The sequence below is a fragment of the Vigna unguiculata genome, chromosome 8 (genome assembly GCF_004118075.2).
Source record: "Vigna unguiculata cultivar IT97K-499-35 chromosome 8, ASM411807v1, whole genome shotgun sequence".
In the NCBI taxonomy this organism is placed as follows: Eukaryota; Viridiplantae; Streptophyta; class Magnoliopsida; order Fabales; family Fabaceae; genus Vigna; species Vigna unguiculata.
Window position 1 is genome coordinate 13,074,134 of NC_040286.1, and position 14,009 is coordinate 13,088,142.

At 26.3% G+C, this 14,009-nt stretch overlaps 1 protein-coding gene across 1 annotated transcript; it reads left to right on the forward strand.

The window, feature by feature from the left end:
- Positions 1-10,604: 10,604 nt before the first annotated feature.
- On the forward strand, positions 10,605-11,051 carry LOC114194865 (protein DOWN-REGULATED IN DIF1 11-like). The gene has a single exon (XM_028085270.1). The coding sequence runs from the start codon at positions 10,605-10,607 to the stop codon at positions 11,049-11,051; it is 447 nt and encodes a 148-aa protein (XP_027941071.1).
- The last annotated feature ends 2,958 nt before the right edge of the window (positions 11,052-14,009 follow it).

The window sequence follows — 14,009 nt, forward strand, 5'->3', positions numbered from 1 at the left end:
TGATCTCTTAGATAGTATTTGATTTTGGTGGTTGAAGTATCAGTACAGTACATATGAATCCGTTTTCGTATTGATTGGATTTGGGTATGAATACCGACTTTTTTAATTGGATATAGAAATGTACATATCACTGTCATAATATATGTCTCCGCCATATCTATCCTCGTTTAAATTATTAAAATATTCACAATTAATTAAGTAATCTTATATATATATATATATATATATATATATATTTATATATATATATATATATACTTTTTATTTTCTATTTCTTCTAATTATTTGGTTTGTCATGAAACTCATTCGCATTTTTCCAATATAATTTTTAATCTCATTATAATCTTTATATAATTATGTTAAAATTATTTGTCAATTAAAAATTTTTTATGCCTCACATTTGAATATTTCTATTATGTTGTAATATTTTTATTTATTGTATATTTTCTTTCACATGAGAATGTTTAATACTTTTAATTTAAGTGTTTAATAGCACAAATCTTTTATTCACTAGGTAATATAAAAAAAAATTTACTTATTATTAATAATTTTTGTTTCATCTAACAAACTCTTTTATTTCGCTAAATAATTTTTGTTATTTCTCAACCATTGAGAATATATATATGTTGATATTTGAAAAGTTTTCTTAGATCTTTAAGGTATTTTTCATCTTATCATACCCTTAATTATATATTTGTTTACCTTTGTGCGATTTCTTTTAATAGTCTCTTAAATTGTTTCTAAGACACATATTTGTTACTTTTTTAATATTTTTATTTGTTGCTTATTTTCATCACGTAGAATCTTATTTCGATATATTTTTTCTAATTACTTTTTATTTTCTAACTCATTATCAATAAATTTTTTTACTATAATTGTATAAATAATATTTACTACAATATAAAACTTTAATATAATTGCCATGAATATTTTTTATCACCATCCAACATGTATTGGAGTTCGAAAGATACAAGATCTATGTCAAAATTTTATTATTATATTTATTATTTGTTCTTTGCGACATTTTGATCAAGTCATGTATTAGTGTATAAAAAAATTAATTATAATTTAAAAAATTTAAGTAAATAAACATTTAAAATATATTTTAATTTGAATATTTGATTTTCTTTTATATTTTTTTTAAAAATATTTTTAAATGTTAACAACTAGGTTTCATTAATGTTTGCAAATTTAATAAATATTTGGTTCTCATGAAACTTTATTTGGTATTTTAATATAAAATGTAAACAATTATAATTTATTTCAAAGTATTTGATATCGAAGAAACAATCATCCTCCTAATATTTGAATATTTGATAATATTATGTTTCCTTTACCGTATTTTTTTATTATTTTATAAAAATTAATTAAAATTAATATTGAAGTAGTTAGAAAACAGGTATGGGTATGAGTACAAGAATATACCCGTTACCCAATGGAAATGAGGGGAATGAGGATGAAACAAAAATTTGATACTCGTTGAGTTTGAATATGAAAATGAGTATGAATTTTTTCTATAGGAATGAGTATGGGATAACGAAACCCGTACCCGTTCCACCCACCCCGTTTGTTTGTGGAGAATATTGGTCTTTTACTCATTTACATATAATCAATTCCAAATTTCAGCATCACATTTCATAAACATTTAATTCATCTTACTACTTAACACATATCACATCATTTATTTAGCTATTCAAAGAAATGTAGTTGAAAGGGTAGAAATGTAGTTGATTTTTAATATAATTGCCATGAATATTTTTTATCACCATCCAACATGTATTGGAGTTTGAAAGATACAAGATCTATGTCAAAATTTTATTATTATATTTATTATTTGTTCTTTGCGATATTTTGATCAAGTCATGTATTAGTGTATTTTATTAGTGTATAAAAAAATTAATTATAATTTCAAAAATTTAAGTAAATAAATATTTAAAATATATTTTAATTTGAATATTTGATTTTCTTTTATAAATGTTAGGGATGTCAAAAAAATCCGTACCCGCGGGTATCCGCGGATAAAACCCGCAACGGGTAGGAAATGGATAATAAAAATGGATACCCGCTACCCGCGGGTATGGGTATTTTTGATACCCGCATGTTAACGGGGCGGGTACGGGTATCATAGTATCCGTACCCGTGGATACCCGTACCCGCTAAACTTTACCTTATATATATATATATATATATATATATATATATATATATATATATATATATATATATATATATATATATATATATATATATATATATATATATTAGTAAACAACATTATGAGTCTTCATCCAATAATGGTGGTCAGATTCTTACCCCACAAATGAGTAAATTACTTCCATATACTGTGGAGGTATTGATGTGTCTCTAAGACTGGTTATGGACCAACATGGAAGGTAATGAAATTAACATTTCTACTTATATATTTTAATTAAGTGATTGTTAGAAATTTTTACTGAACTTCTTATGTTTTAAGTCTCTTCTAGATTAAAATTGGACAACATGAAACTTTATACAATGTTGCAAGAGGTAGACATTGATGAAGTTAGTAATTTCTTTAATATTTTATTAAAAAATAAACTACAATATAAATTGGTAGTGATTTTTTATTTGTTTGTTTTTCAAGAATCAATCAGAGAAAGGAGACTTGTTGATCTAAGCACTAATTATGGTTAAATATTTATTTTTTAAATTATTTTTGTAAATACCCGCGAATACCCGTGGATACCCGCGGATATGAAAAAAATAGACGGGTATCCGCATAACGGATACCCGACGGATATGGGTACGGGTACGGGGCAAATATTTTTCCAGCGGGTAGGGTACGGGACCCGTACCCTACCCACCTCGTTGACATCCCTAGATATGAACATAAATAAGAAATAAACAAAAAGAAATTATATATATATATATATATATATATATATATAGTTTAACTGTTTTTAAATTTCATTTTTTTAGTTTAATTTATTTTTTAATACATTATATAAAAAAATTATATATATTCATTTAAAGATTTATTATCTTAATTTAAATTATTATTTAAATTTTATTTATTTTATAAATATTTTTATAATTGTTTTATTTATATAAATAATATATATTATTTTCTATTTTATTTGAATTTTTTTACTTTTATTTAAAATATAAATATTTCATTTTAGTTATTTTTTATTTTTTTAATATTAGTTTTTTGTATTTTTAAATTTAAATTAACTTTAATAAAATTTGTTAAAAAATTAATAAAAATGAAAATTAAATATAATTAAATTAAATAAACTTTAAATTTAAAAAAGATGAAAAGAATTAATATATATATATATATATATATATATATATATATATATTTTTTTTTTTCAGAAGTCAACTTCCAATATATATTTTTTTACATTGGAAATTTCATATTCTTTATCGAACGTCGACGGCCAAAAACATCTTTACCAAAAGTCGATATATGGATATAATTTGGAGATGTGATCTGCATTACTATGATTAAATGATCAAAAGATAATTTTAAAAAATTTTATTAGAGGTACAAAAGAAATCTTGAAGGTGCAGAAAGAAATTTCCCATGTGAAACACATGACCCAATACTTGAAAGGAAGAGATGCATGAGCCAAGACGCTAAGACCAGTTTCTGTAACCTGTCAGTGTTTGTGTTCAATAACCCGAAGTTCTCTTGGTGCGTGTGTGGATAAGAGAGACGATGATGAATTCTTGCAGCATGAAGAAACTTTTGAAAGACTACAAATTGTTTTTGCGTTTTCAGCTTGAATGGATTGTACTTTAGTGCCGAAGTGGTTCCACTATAGCTTTAAAATGTAAAAATATGGTGAAAGCTTGTGATTTCGGATGCAACAAAAAAGTTCAGGTAAAACGTTAGAAAGCATCAAGAAAGTATATAGAGTAGCGATCACCATTTATGGAGGTAATGTGAGTAAGCACCCATATGTCTATATAAACTAGTTCTAAAGGTTTTAAAGATTTTTCAAAATTTAAGCATTTTTTTTTTAAAATGTATAATATAGTGACTTTAATTTTTTAACACTAAATAAAAAATAAAAAATATCTTCATATATTTAAATTGTTCAAATCTACTTTGAAATGTGGTAATTACTTTATCTACAATATACAAAAAGTAATCAATTCTAAATGATTCTTGAAAAGATTTTACAATTTCATTACTAACATTTTCATCAAATTGTTTCTTTCTGCGTCTAATACGTTTTTCATGAAACTTAGATTTTATATTCACTTCAAAAGTAATTTACTTGGAAGAAATCAATGCATTTTCAAACTCATTTTCTCTATACTTTTCAAACAATGAAAGAAGATCTTTTAATTGTTCAATAGCTTCACCAATGCACATATCTTTTGATTGTAAATTCTTACTAACAGAGTTAACTACAAATAAAATGTCATACCAAATATTCATACCTAACAGAAACTCAAAGTTTTCTAGTTCATAAGTTGCTAAACTATCAACTTCACTTTTTATTTTACGATCATCACTAATTTCAACTAATTCAAATAAAGCATTTCTTATAGCTTTCACACTTTTAATACGGTTTTCCCAACGTGTTTGTGACAATGATTTAAGAGTTAAGTTATGTATATGGTCTTGTAAAATTTTCCACATTTTTTTGTAGAAGAAGAAAATAAAGTATATATACGCCATAACACACCAAAAAAAGATGTAGCTTTTGGACAAGAGTTAGCCATATCACAAAGTACTAAGTTTAAACTATGACAACCATACGAAGTATAAAATGATCTAGGATTAATATCAAGAAATTTTTTCTGCACACCCTGATGTTTTCCTTTCATATTAGATCCATTATCATATCCTTATCCTCTAAGATCGTTAATATCAAGTTCAAGATTTTTTAATTCATCAACAATAACATCAAAAAGACATTTTTCACTTGTATCATCTACTTTTAAAAATTCTAAAAAATACTCATTAACTTGTATTGGAGTTGATGAAATATCCACACACTGTAATACACAAGACATTTGCTCTTGATGACTTATATCTGGGGTGCAATCAAGTATGATTGAATAATATTTTGCATCCCCAATTTTTTTATAATTTTTTTTTATTTCACTTGCTGACAAATGTATCAACTCATTTTGTATATTATACCCAAGGTAATGGTTGTGAATTTCATCATCTTTAATTCGACAAATATGTTCTTGCATAATTGGGTTAAATTCTGCAATCATTTCAATTAGACTTAAAAACTTTCTATTAGCTTCTTGATACTAGAGTTTTCTCCAAAATTTTCTTCTTTTTTTCTCTATATTATCTTTAAGGCATTGGTTTCATAAGGTTTGGAGATCCTTCGTTGCACTCGATCAAACTGACGGGTTGTTGTATCTTAGGAGAGAAATACATATGATTGTGTATTTGTATTGCCTTGTGTAGTGGGGACATTTTCTCTCTAAGGACAGCGCTATGCATGCCTCAATCCAGGCTATTTCTACTCCTTACCTCATTTATTTTTTATCTATTATTTATTAATATGTTATAAGAATTGTTGGGTCTTTGATTAATAATCTTTGATTCATATACATGTCAATATTATTATTGTTCTAATAATTATTATTATAATAATTTTATTATTAATAGTATTATTTGAGTAATCATTTTCAAACAATTTATATTTTTTAATTCATTTTTCTTATCTATTTTTATAACTTTATTCATCGCTCCTTGTTGTGATGCAACTAATGCCTTAATTCTTCTTTTCTTTTGGATTTTTGAATTGCTTGATTCAAATTTTCTAGTTGACATATTTATATATTTTTATATGAAATAAAAAAGTATAATATATAAAACGAATGAATTAAAACAATAAAACTAGGTTTTGATTGTCATGAAAGTAAACTTGATATTAGACTTGAGTATCTTGAAGTCCTAAGCCTCTTTCTCCTTCTCAAGTCTCAACTTTTTCACAAACCTGTAGAGTTTATTTTAAGAATAATCATTAATAAAAATAATTCAAAAATTATTGTTCTTTTCAACTCAATAATAAGTGGACAAGATATATGAAAAAAAAGCTCTTGAAGTCTGTAAATTGAAAAGTACCGAAAAACAAAAAAGGGCAAAAGAAATACATTCTAATATTAATACAAATGCAAAACAAAATAAAAATAACAGCAACACAAATAGAAAGAAAAAACAGACTAACCAGAAATGAAGATGGACAAATTGGTACACACGGACAACATGAGATTCAAGATAAGATTCAAGGAATGTAATACGCTAAAACCCCTAAAATATGACTCTTCGAATAGAAGAAAGTAATGAGAGGTAAGAAAAGTCACATAGAGATAAAAGAAGGAAATAGAATACAGATTGATTATAAGAGAATAAAAATATCTAATCATTCTCTTTTTCGTGAACAAAATTATAATTTACTAAATAAAGTTTTAACTCATTAATTATCATTTTTCATACCAATAAAAATTATCAGACAATAATAATTTAATTAAATTTTATTTTCAAACATAAACTTATAATTAATTTAATAAAGCTACATTAGTAATAAAATATTTTTATGGGGCCTTTTTTTTCTTATACATAATTTTATAATTAATTTAATAGAGATATATTAATACTAAAAAATTGAGGCATTTTTTCTTAAATATAATTTTATGATTAATTTAATAGAAAAATATTAATAGTAAAAAAATAATTGAGGCCTTCTTTTGTTAAAGGCCTAAAACGAGGACTTTACTCGTTTTACCTTGAACTGACCTTATAATAGAAAGCTATGTATTCTTCATAAATGGGAAAAAGACAACTTTACTACCTCTATCACCTCAAGAAGTTAATAAGGATAGAAATATAATAAGAAAAGATAAAGAAGAAAAACAAAAGGGGCAAGCTTTCACCAAGGTGTTATTTGCCTACAAACAAAATTCTTCCAAGGCAAGATGTGCATCATCCTTCCTTCTCTTCTCAAGCCAAAAAGGAAGGCCCAAAGCACAAACAAGAAAGGAAGAGTAGTCTAGAAAATAAAGATGGCCTAACCAAAGCTAGGGGTAAACCTTTAGAAAGGATGGAACAAGAGCTCATAAAAGAGAGGCGCAGATCCTCCCCCAAATCAATTCAAGCTCCATCTACAAAGGCTTAAAGAATTTGTGGTCAAATTCTCTCAAGGAGGGGAGGATGATGAAGGATTGACCCCAACCAAGGATGGAGGCAAATGCTTAAGAAGACTAAGCATGTTTAGAAAGGAAGTTCACTAATCCTTCATCCCTTTCATTTGTGTTTGCTATTTTTGATTCCCTAAGTTGACTTAGTTGAATCAACTTTAGTTGACTTGTTGACCTTTGACTAGGTTTGACTTGTTGACTATAGTTGACTTGACTTAAGCCAAACGCTAATCTATGTTTATTTGCTTTGTATGTTAATTAGGAGTAAAAAAGCAATGCTAGGTGGCGCATGGTGATTGGGGAGCATAAATGATGTGGAGGAGAGAGTAAAGCAAAGGCATAAAACATAAAGTAAAAGGCATAAAATAAGTGTACCTATGTACCTTTGGTCTCCTTTGTTTTTTGCACACTTTGGTCACTTTTTGAAGACATATGAGACACATTCTTTGTCTCCTTTTGTGCTAGAACAAAATTAGCCTTGCACACACCATAGTTAGCTCTTTTGTCTCTCATTTTTGTAACCTTATTTGACCTAGTTTCTAGAAGCTAGGGTTAGGTTTTTGTAGAGACATCCTTAAGTATCTTTTATTTTCTTAGAGGCCCCTAAACTCTTCTATATAAGGGGTGCTCCTAGACATGTAAAAGGGTTGAACATTTTGAAGTAAAAACACTCTTGTGTCTCAACCATTTGTGAGAGTTTCCTCCCTAGGGAGTGAATACTTTTAAGCCTTATCTTGCATAGCAAGTGGCAGCACATATCCACTCATCTTCAAGGTTGTCATGGCTTCTAGCCTAGCCTTGTAATGACGTGCTTCTCACATTTTTACCATTTCTTTCCTTTCCATTTTATGTTTTCTTCTTCCTTTAATTGTTCTTGGTTTTCTATGGTTTATGTGCTTTCCATTTTCTTTTTGTTTTGAATCAATCCATCATCTTCTTCTCTTAAGCTTTATGAAAGGAACCTTCACATCTAGATAGCTTGCTATCTTAATGTCTAGTGGGGATTTCACTTAGCTTTCTTTATCAACTCACACCATATTCAATTATCTTAAAAAGGAACAAGATACTCTATCATCATAAAACGAGGGCTTTACTCGGTTTACCTTGAACTGACCTATTATAGAAAGCTATGTATGCTTTAACAATTTCAATATAAAAGTAGGTCAATTGTATTATTTAACAAATTTTGTTGTTATTAATGACATAATGTGCTTTAGTGTATTTTATAAACAGTCTTAATCTTAGTGTTCATAGCTTGCTTTCAACAATCCAACTTTTTTTTTAGTGTAAAACTGAATCTAAATTTTTGGTTAAACACTTCTTTTACATATCACATTATTTATCTTCATCTTGATGCATATAGGACTTTGAAAGTGACATTTGCATCAACAAAAAGGTACTTCATTCCTCGGTGACTAGAAGCTTGATATGAGTTGTCTTGATCTTAACATGCTTTTATCTTCTCTTTAGATGGAAACAACTCAAACATATATAGGATATAGAAAGAATAACTATTAGCTTTTGTTAGCATCAATTGAAGAGTCTATAATTGAGATAGACAGTCTATATGGGTTTAAGATTATGTAAGGTCTCAACGATCCATGTGTTAATATTAAGGAGTTATTTTTTATTTAATTATGTGTTTGGTGATGTATTAAGTATGACCATTGTCTTAAATATCTTTATTAAGTTTATGTTCACACTAAATGTCATTATTATTTTTGTGTTCACATCTAGAATTCCTTTTCATGTATTCACGTTTAGAAACGTTGATTGAAACTTATTTCATTCTCCTCTGGCTGAAAATATATTCTATAAAAGCGGGTCAAAGTTCCTCTTGAATTTAATAGAAATCATGTTCTTAGAGTACTTTGAGTATATTGAGAGCATGCCTTTGGTTTGAAGAGCCTTTTCAAGTAGTGAATTTTCGTAACACTTATCCTATGAAACTCTTTCTAAACGTAGTGTATTCTTTCCATCTTGTTAATTCATTTTTTCTTTTCTTTTGCAACTTATTCTTGTTGTGGTGCTATAATCTCCACGTGCCACAAGCTTATAAAATCAACCATGGAGAATGTTTTCTATTGAAATTATTGATTTGATAGATCCATCCAGCTTTTAAGACATACTTCAAGTTTCTTCATTTTGTCGAATTTAAGTTGTTTCTTTTTTTACATGTTTAGTCTCATGCATTTTAATCTTTCTCTTTTAAATGTAAGCTTTCACGCCTGTATAATTCAAGTTTTATTCCATCAATCACATTATTTCATAACTACACAATTGTCACATCTTGGGTAGTGTTTGATAATAAAGTGTGTTTGACATTATACTTGGATTTATTTAATTATTAACCTTAGTTTGACCTATCATATATATATATATATATATATATATATATATATATATATATATATATATATATATATATATATATTTCTATTTTATATGTAGAAAATATTTAAACATTGTTTTTTATGAATATACTAACTTATATGAATTGTTTGGTATTTATTTTTCTATTAATCTTTCTGCTAAAGTACGCGTAAAAAATTAGTTAAATAAAGAGCATCATTAGATTATAAGCATATAACTACTAATATAAAAATATGAAATAATTAGTCCAATGACTAATCGCATTTAGTACTATCATAATTTGAGGTAAAGTACATTTTAGTACCTCTAGATTGTATTAACAATCTTTAGTTATATTTATTAACAATAATAATAATTATTATTATTATTATTTTTATAAAATAATATTAATAACCATAAAATAATAATAAGTAAAATAATTTTTCTATTCAACAAAATAAACTCTATTTCCAGTCATTTATTATCTCTTATTCTTATTCTTTTCTTTTCTTTTCCATCCTCTATTTGTCTCCACTATTTTAAACAAAAACCTAATTATGTATTGTCGGAGTAAAGTCATATAAAATGAGTCATTACGCTTATGTCTCCTTAAGAAAAAAAGAAGAAGATAAAATGAATAATTTTCTCGCATATGATAAAATTGATTATGAATGACTTATATATATATATATATATATATATATATATATATATATATATATATATATATATATATATATATATATCCATCTTAGATTATTAAAAATATATTTTATCTTTAAATATAAGAATATGATTTCATCATATACACATTATTTACTTATATAGGTCTAGGTTATTTTTTCGAATAAAGTAAAAAGTAAGTTTTGTGAAGGTGTTATGCATTTATATTTGAAACAATTAATTTGCATGGAAACATAAGGAATATGAAAAACTGTTGATTCATGAATTAAGTTATAATCATACGTTTTATCAAACTTTTAACACAAATGAATTATAAAAGTTATGAGAAGTGATTAAAGTAAAAATGTTACGAAAATTGTGGTATAAATGCAGTGTTCCAAAGCATTTGAAAACCATGATTCGAAAGCATGGCTACATTCAACAAATTTTGTGTCATAGTAGTTCTTACAATTAGCCTTACTTTAATGGTGAAAAGAGGAGTTTCAAGAGAGATGATTTGGGAAGCAAATGATGCAGCAAGGCCATTGTCATCATACGAACAATATTTACAAAACTGTGCTGCTAAGTTGTACCCAGATTGTGGTGTTAATATTTTCTCAGCTATATTTTTTGGTAACGACACCGTTACTTGTGAATGCTGTGACAAGCTTGTGAATGATGTAGGAAAACAATGCCACGATGATATGACAAAATACATTTTGCAAAGGCCAGATTATAGGACAAAGAAGAATCAGATCCTTTGTAAAAGTGATAGTGTTTGGAATGATTGTGTTTCTCTCGAAAGCCCTGCGCTTGAACCCGTTGCTGCAACCTTTACTGATTCCGTTGCTCATCAATCACACTTATTCATGTGAAAATTTGTAATACGTTCCATCAAATATAATATTATTAATTTATAATTTATTGTCTAATTCTTCTTCTTAATTAAAAAAATAAACCATAGTAACATTATTTAACAATTGTTATTGATCATTTAAACCTTCTCATCAACACTAACGTTTTTTTTTTTTTTAATTTATAAGGCAGTTAATGTCTAGCTTTGTTATTTATGTTCTTACTAATTAATGATTGTGGATTAGTTATTTATTGTGATTATTTAAGAAATATGACTAAATAAAGATCATCTTCAATAATCTTAAACATAGGTTCTTTAATAACTAATGTAGAAAACAATTGAATTGACGTACACTTGACATTAGTCCGAGTTGTAACTCACGTTGAGTGGACTTTTATGCATCTATTCATTTTAACTTATAAAGAAGTTACATTGATTTTTTTTCTTATTTTTTTCTCTTGGAATTTCGTAAGGAATAAATTTGTCCAAATAAATCGTAAGTTAACAATATTATGATGAGAGCATTGGGTACTAAACATTATTTGAATATGTTAGTTTAATCGATATACACTCGTTACGGATAAACACGTTGTATATTTAGACTACTATTTTAGTTTATTTACCATACTTTATGTTTAATGGTAGATACTTTGATTAGTCTTTATAAATGAAATCATGAAACAACCTACTCGCAAAAGGCCATTTTTGTTTTTATTTTAATGACTTTGATTAGATATATACATCACATCACATGTGGATTGGAGCATTTAGAACTGGAATTCAGCAAGAATTATCTGCTCACACAAAAAATGAAATTTCATTTGATGGAGCTTGTTTAGATTTGAAATGGTTGTAATGTTCATAATGGTAAAAAGTAGATGAAGCTCAAAAGTGAATGGGTCATTATCTATGTATGTGCTTTCAATGGTCCTTGTATGCTTCTATTTATTTGGAAGGCTATATATTGGGCATTATACATCCATTTTTATAAAGTTGCAAGTTTTTAAAATTTAGCCTTACATATTCAAGTTTGGTTTTTTTTATCAATGTGGTGCAACTCCATTTGGATATTACAAAACTAGTGCAAATTTTAAAAAAATTCCATTCCGAGTAAATCGTGAAAGGTTGGGATGAGTTCATTATAAAAAAGTTGTGTCAGTCAAACACAATTTCACTTAATCTGAGTTGAAGTTGTGCTAAAATAAGAAAACTTTCGCGTATAAAGTGAAGTTATCACATGATCTGATGACTTTGATTAAAAGTTATGTCATTATGGAGATTTTTTTGAAGTTATTAAATGAAAAAGTTATGCCATTATTGAAAGACTTATTTGATGGTGATGAAATAAAGAAGTCCTACCATTATAGGAAAACTTTAGTAACACATAAAATGAAGAAATTGTGTTATTATGGGGAGACTCTAGTGCTAGAAATGAAAGGAAGAAGTTATATTACAATGGAACGATTGTTGTGTAGCATGAAAAGTACACTAAAAATAAAATATATTAAAAAAACAAATATTTAATGTATTTAAATTTTATTTAACAATGAATAGAATAAAAAAAAGTAGTTTCATTGTACATATAATAAGATATTTGGTGAAGAGAAAATAAAAAATATAATAAACAAATATTTAATGTATTTAACTTTTACTTAATAACTGATAGAATGAAAATAAAAAGTAGTTTTACATTACATGTAATAACATCTTTGATGAAGAGAAAATAAAATATATTAGAAACCAAATATTTAATGTATTTAACTTTTACTTAATAACGGATAGAATGAATATTTTTTTACTGTACATCTAATAACATCTTTTTGTGTGGTGACGAGAAAACAAAATATATTAAAAACAAATATTTAATGCATTTAATTTTACTCAATAACGGATCGAATGAAAAAAAAAATAATTTTATTGTACATCTAATGACATTGGTGAAGAGAAAATAAAATATTAAAAACAAATATTTTATGTATTTAACTGTTTTTTTATTCTATTCGTTATCTACTTTCTTTCTCCTAAGAATATTTAATGTATTTAATTTTTACTTCGTTGATATTAAAATCATAAAAAAAAAAAAACTTTAACAAGAAAGCATATAAAGTGTATGATGACTTCAACTTTACACACTACAAAAAAGTCATTCTGTTGTAATACAACTTCTTCCTTTTATCTATAACACTAAAGTTTTCTCATAATAACATGACTTCTTCATTTCATACAAGTCTTACCATAATTGCACAAATTTTTTATTTCATAACCATCAAAGAAGTCTTCTCATAACGACACGACTTCTTCATTTTATAACTTCAAAGAAATCTCTTCATAATTGCACGACTTTACTTAAAAGGTAATTAACTTTTAATCAAAGTCGTCTGATCATGTGACGACTTTATCCTATACACGAAAGTCTCCTCATCTTGGCACAACTTCAACTCAAATTAAGTGATGTTTGACTGACACAACTTCTTTATAATAAAGTTGTCCCAGCTTTTCATGACTTACCTAGGATGGAATTTTTTTTTAATTTGCACTAATTTTGTAATTTCCAAATGGAATTGCACCATACTAGATTTTCTATGCACTTATAAGCTTTTCCTTACATTCCAACGTTGTTATGTTTATTTATTTCGTTCAAATTCTACTATTCTTCAATTGTTCATCATTCTTCAAATTTGTTTCTACTATGATTTCCGTTACAATTTCCTAATGCATTCCATAATGTGTTAAATGTTTGATAGTACTCTTTATTACATTTGTAATTAATTTTTCCATTGGTTATATATATATATAACACTACAATAATTTTATTAATTATCGAAAATTTTTTACTGATGACAGAATTTGCTGGTAAACTCAAATTTACTAATAAATGTTTTGACAGATTTCACAAATTAATTTACTAACGAATACTTTCGCTGGTAACAAATTTGTCCGTAAAATTCGTTAGAAAAAATCGTCGATAAATTACAAT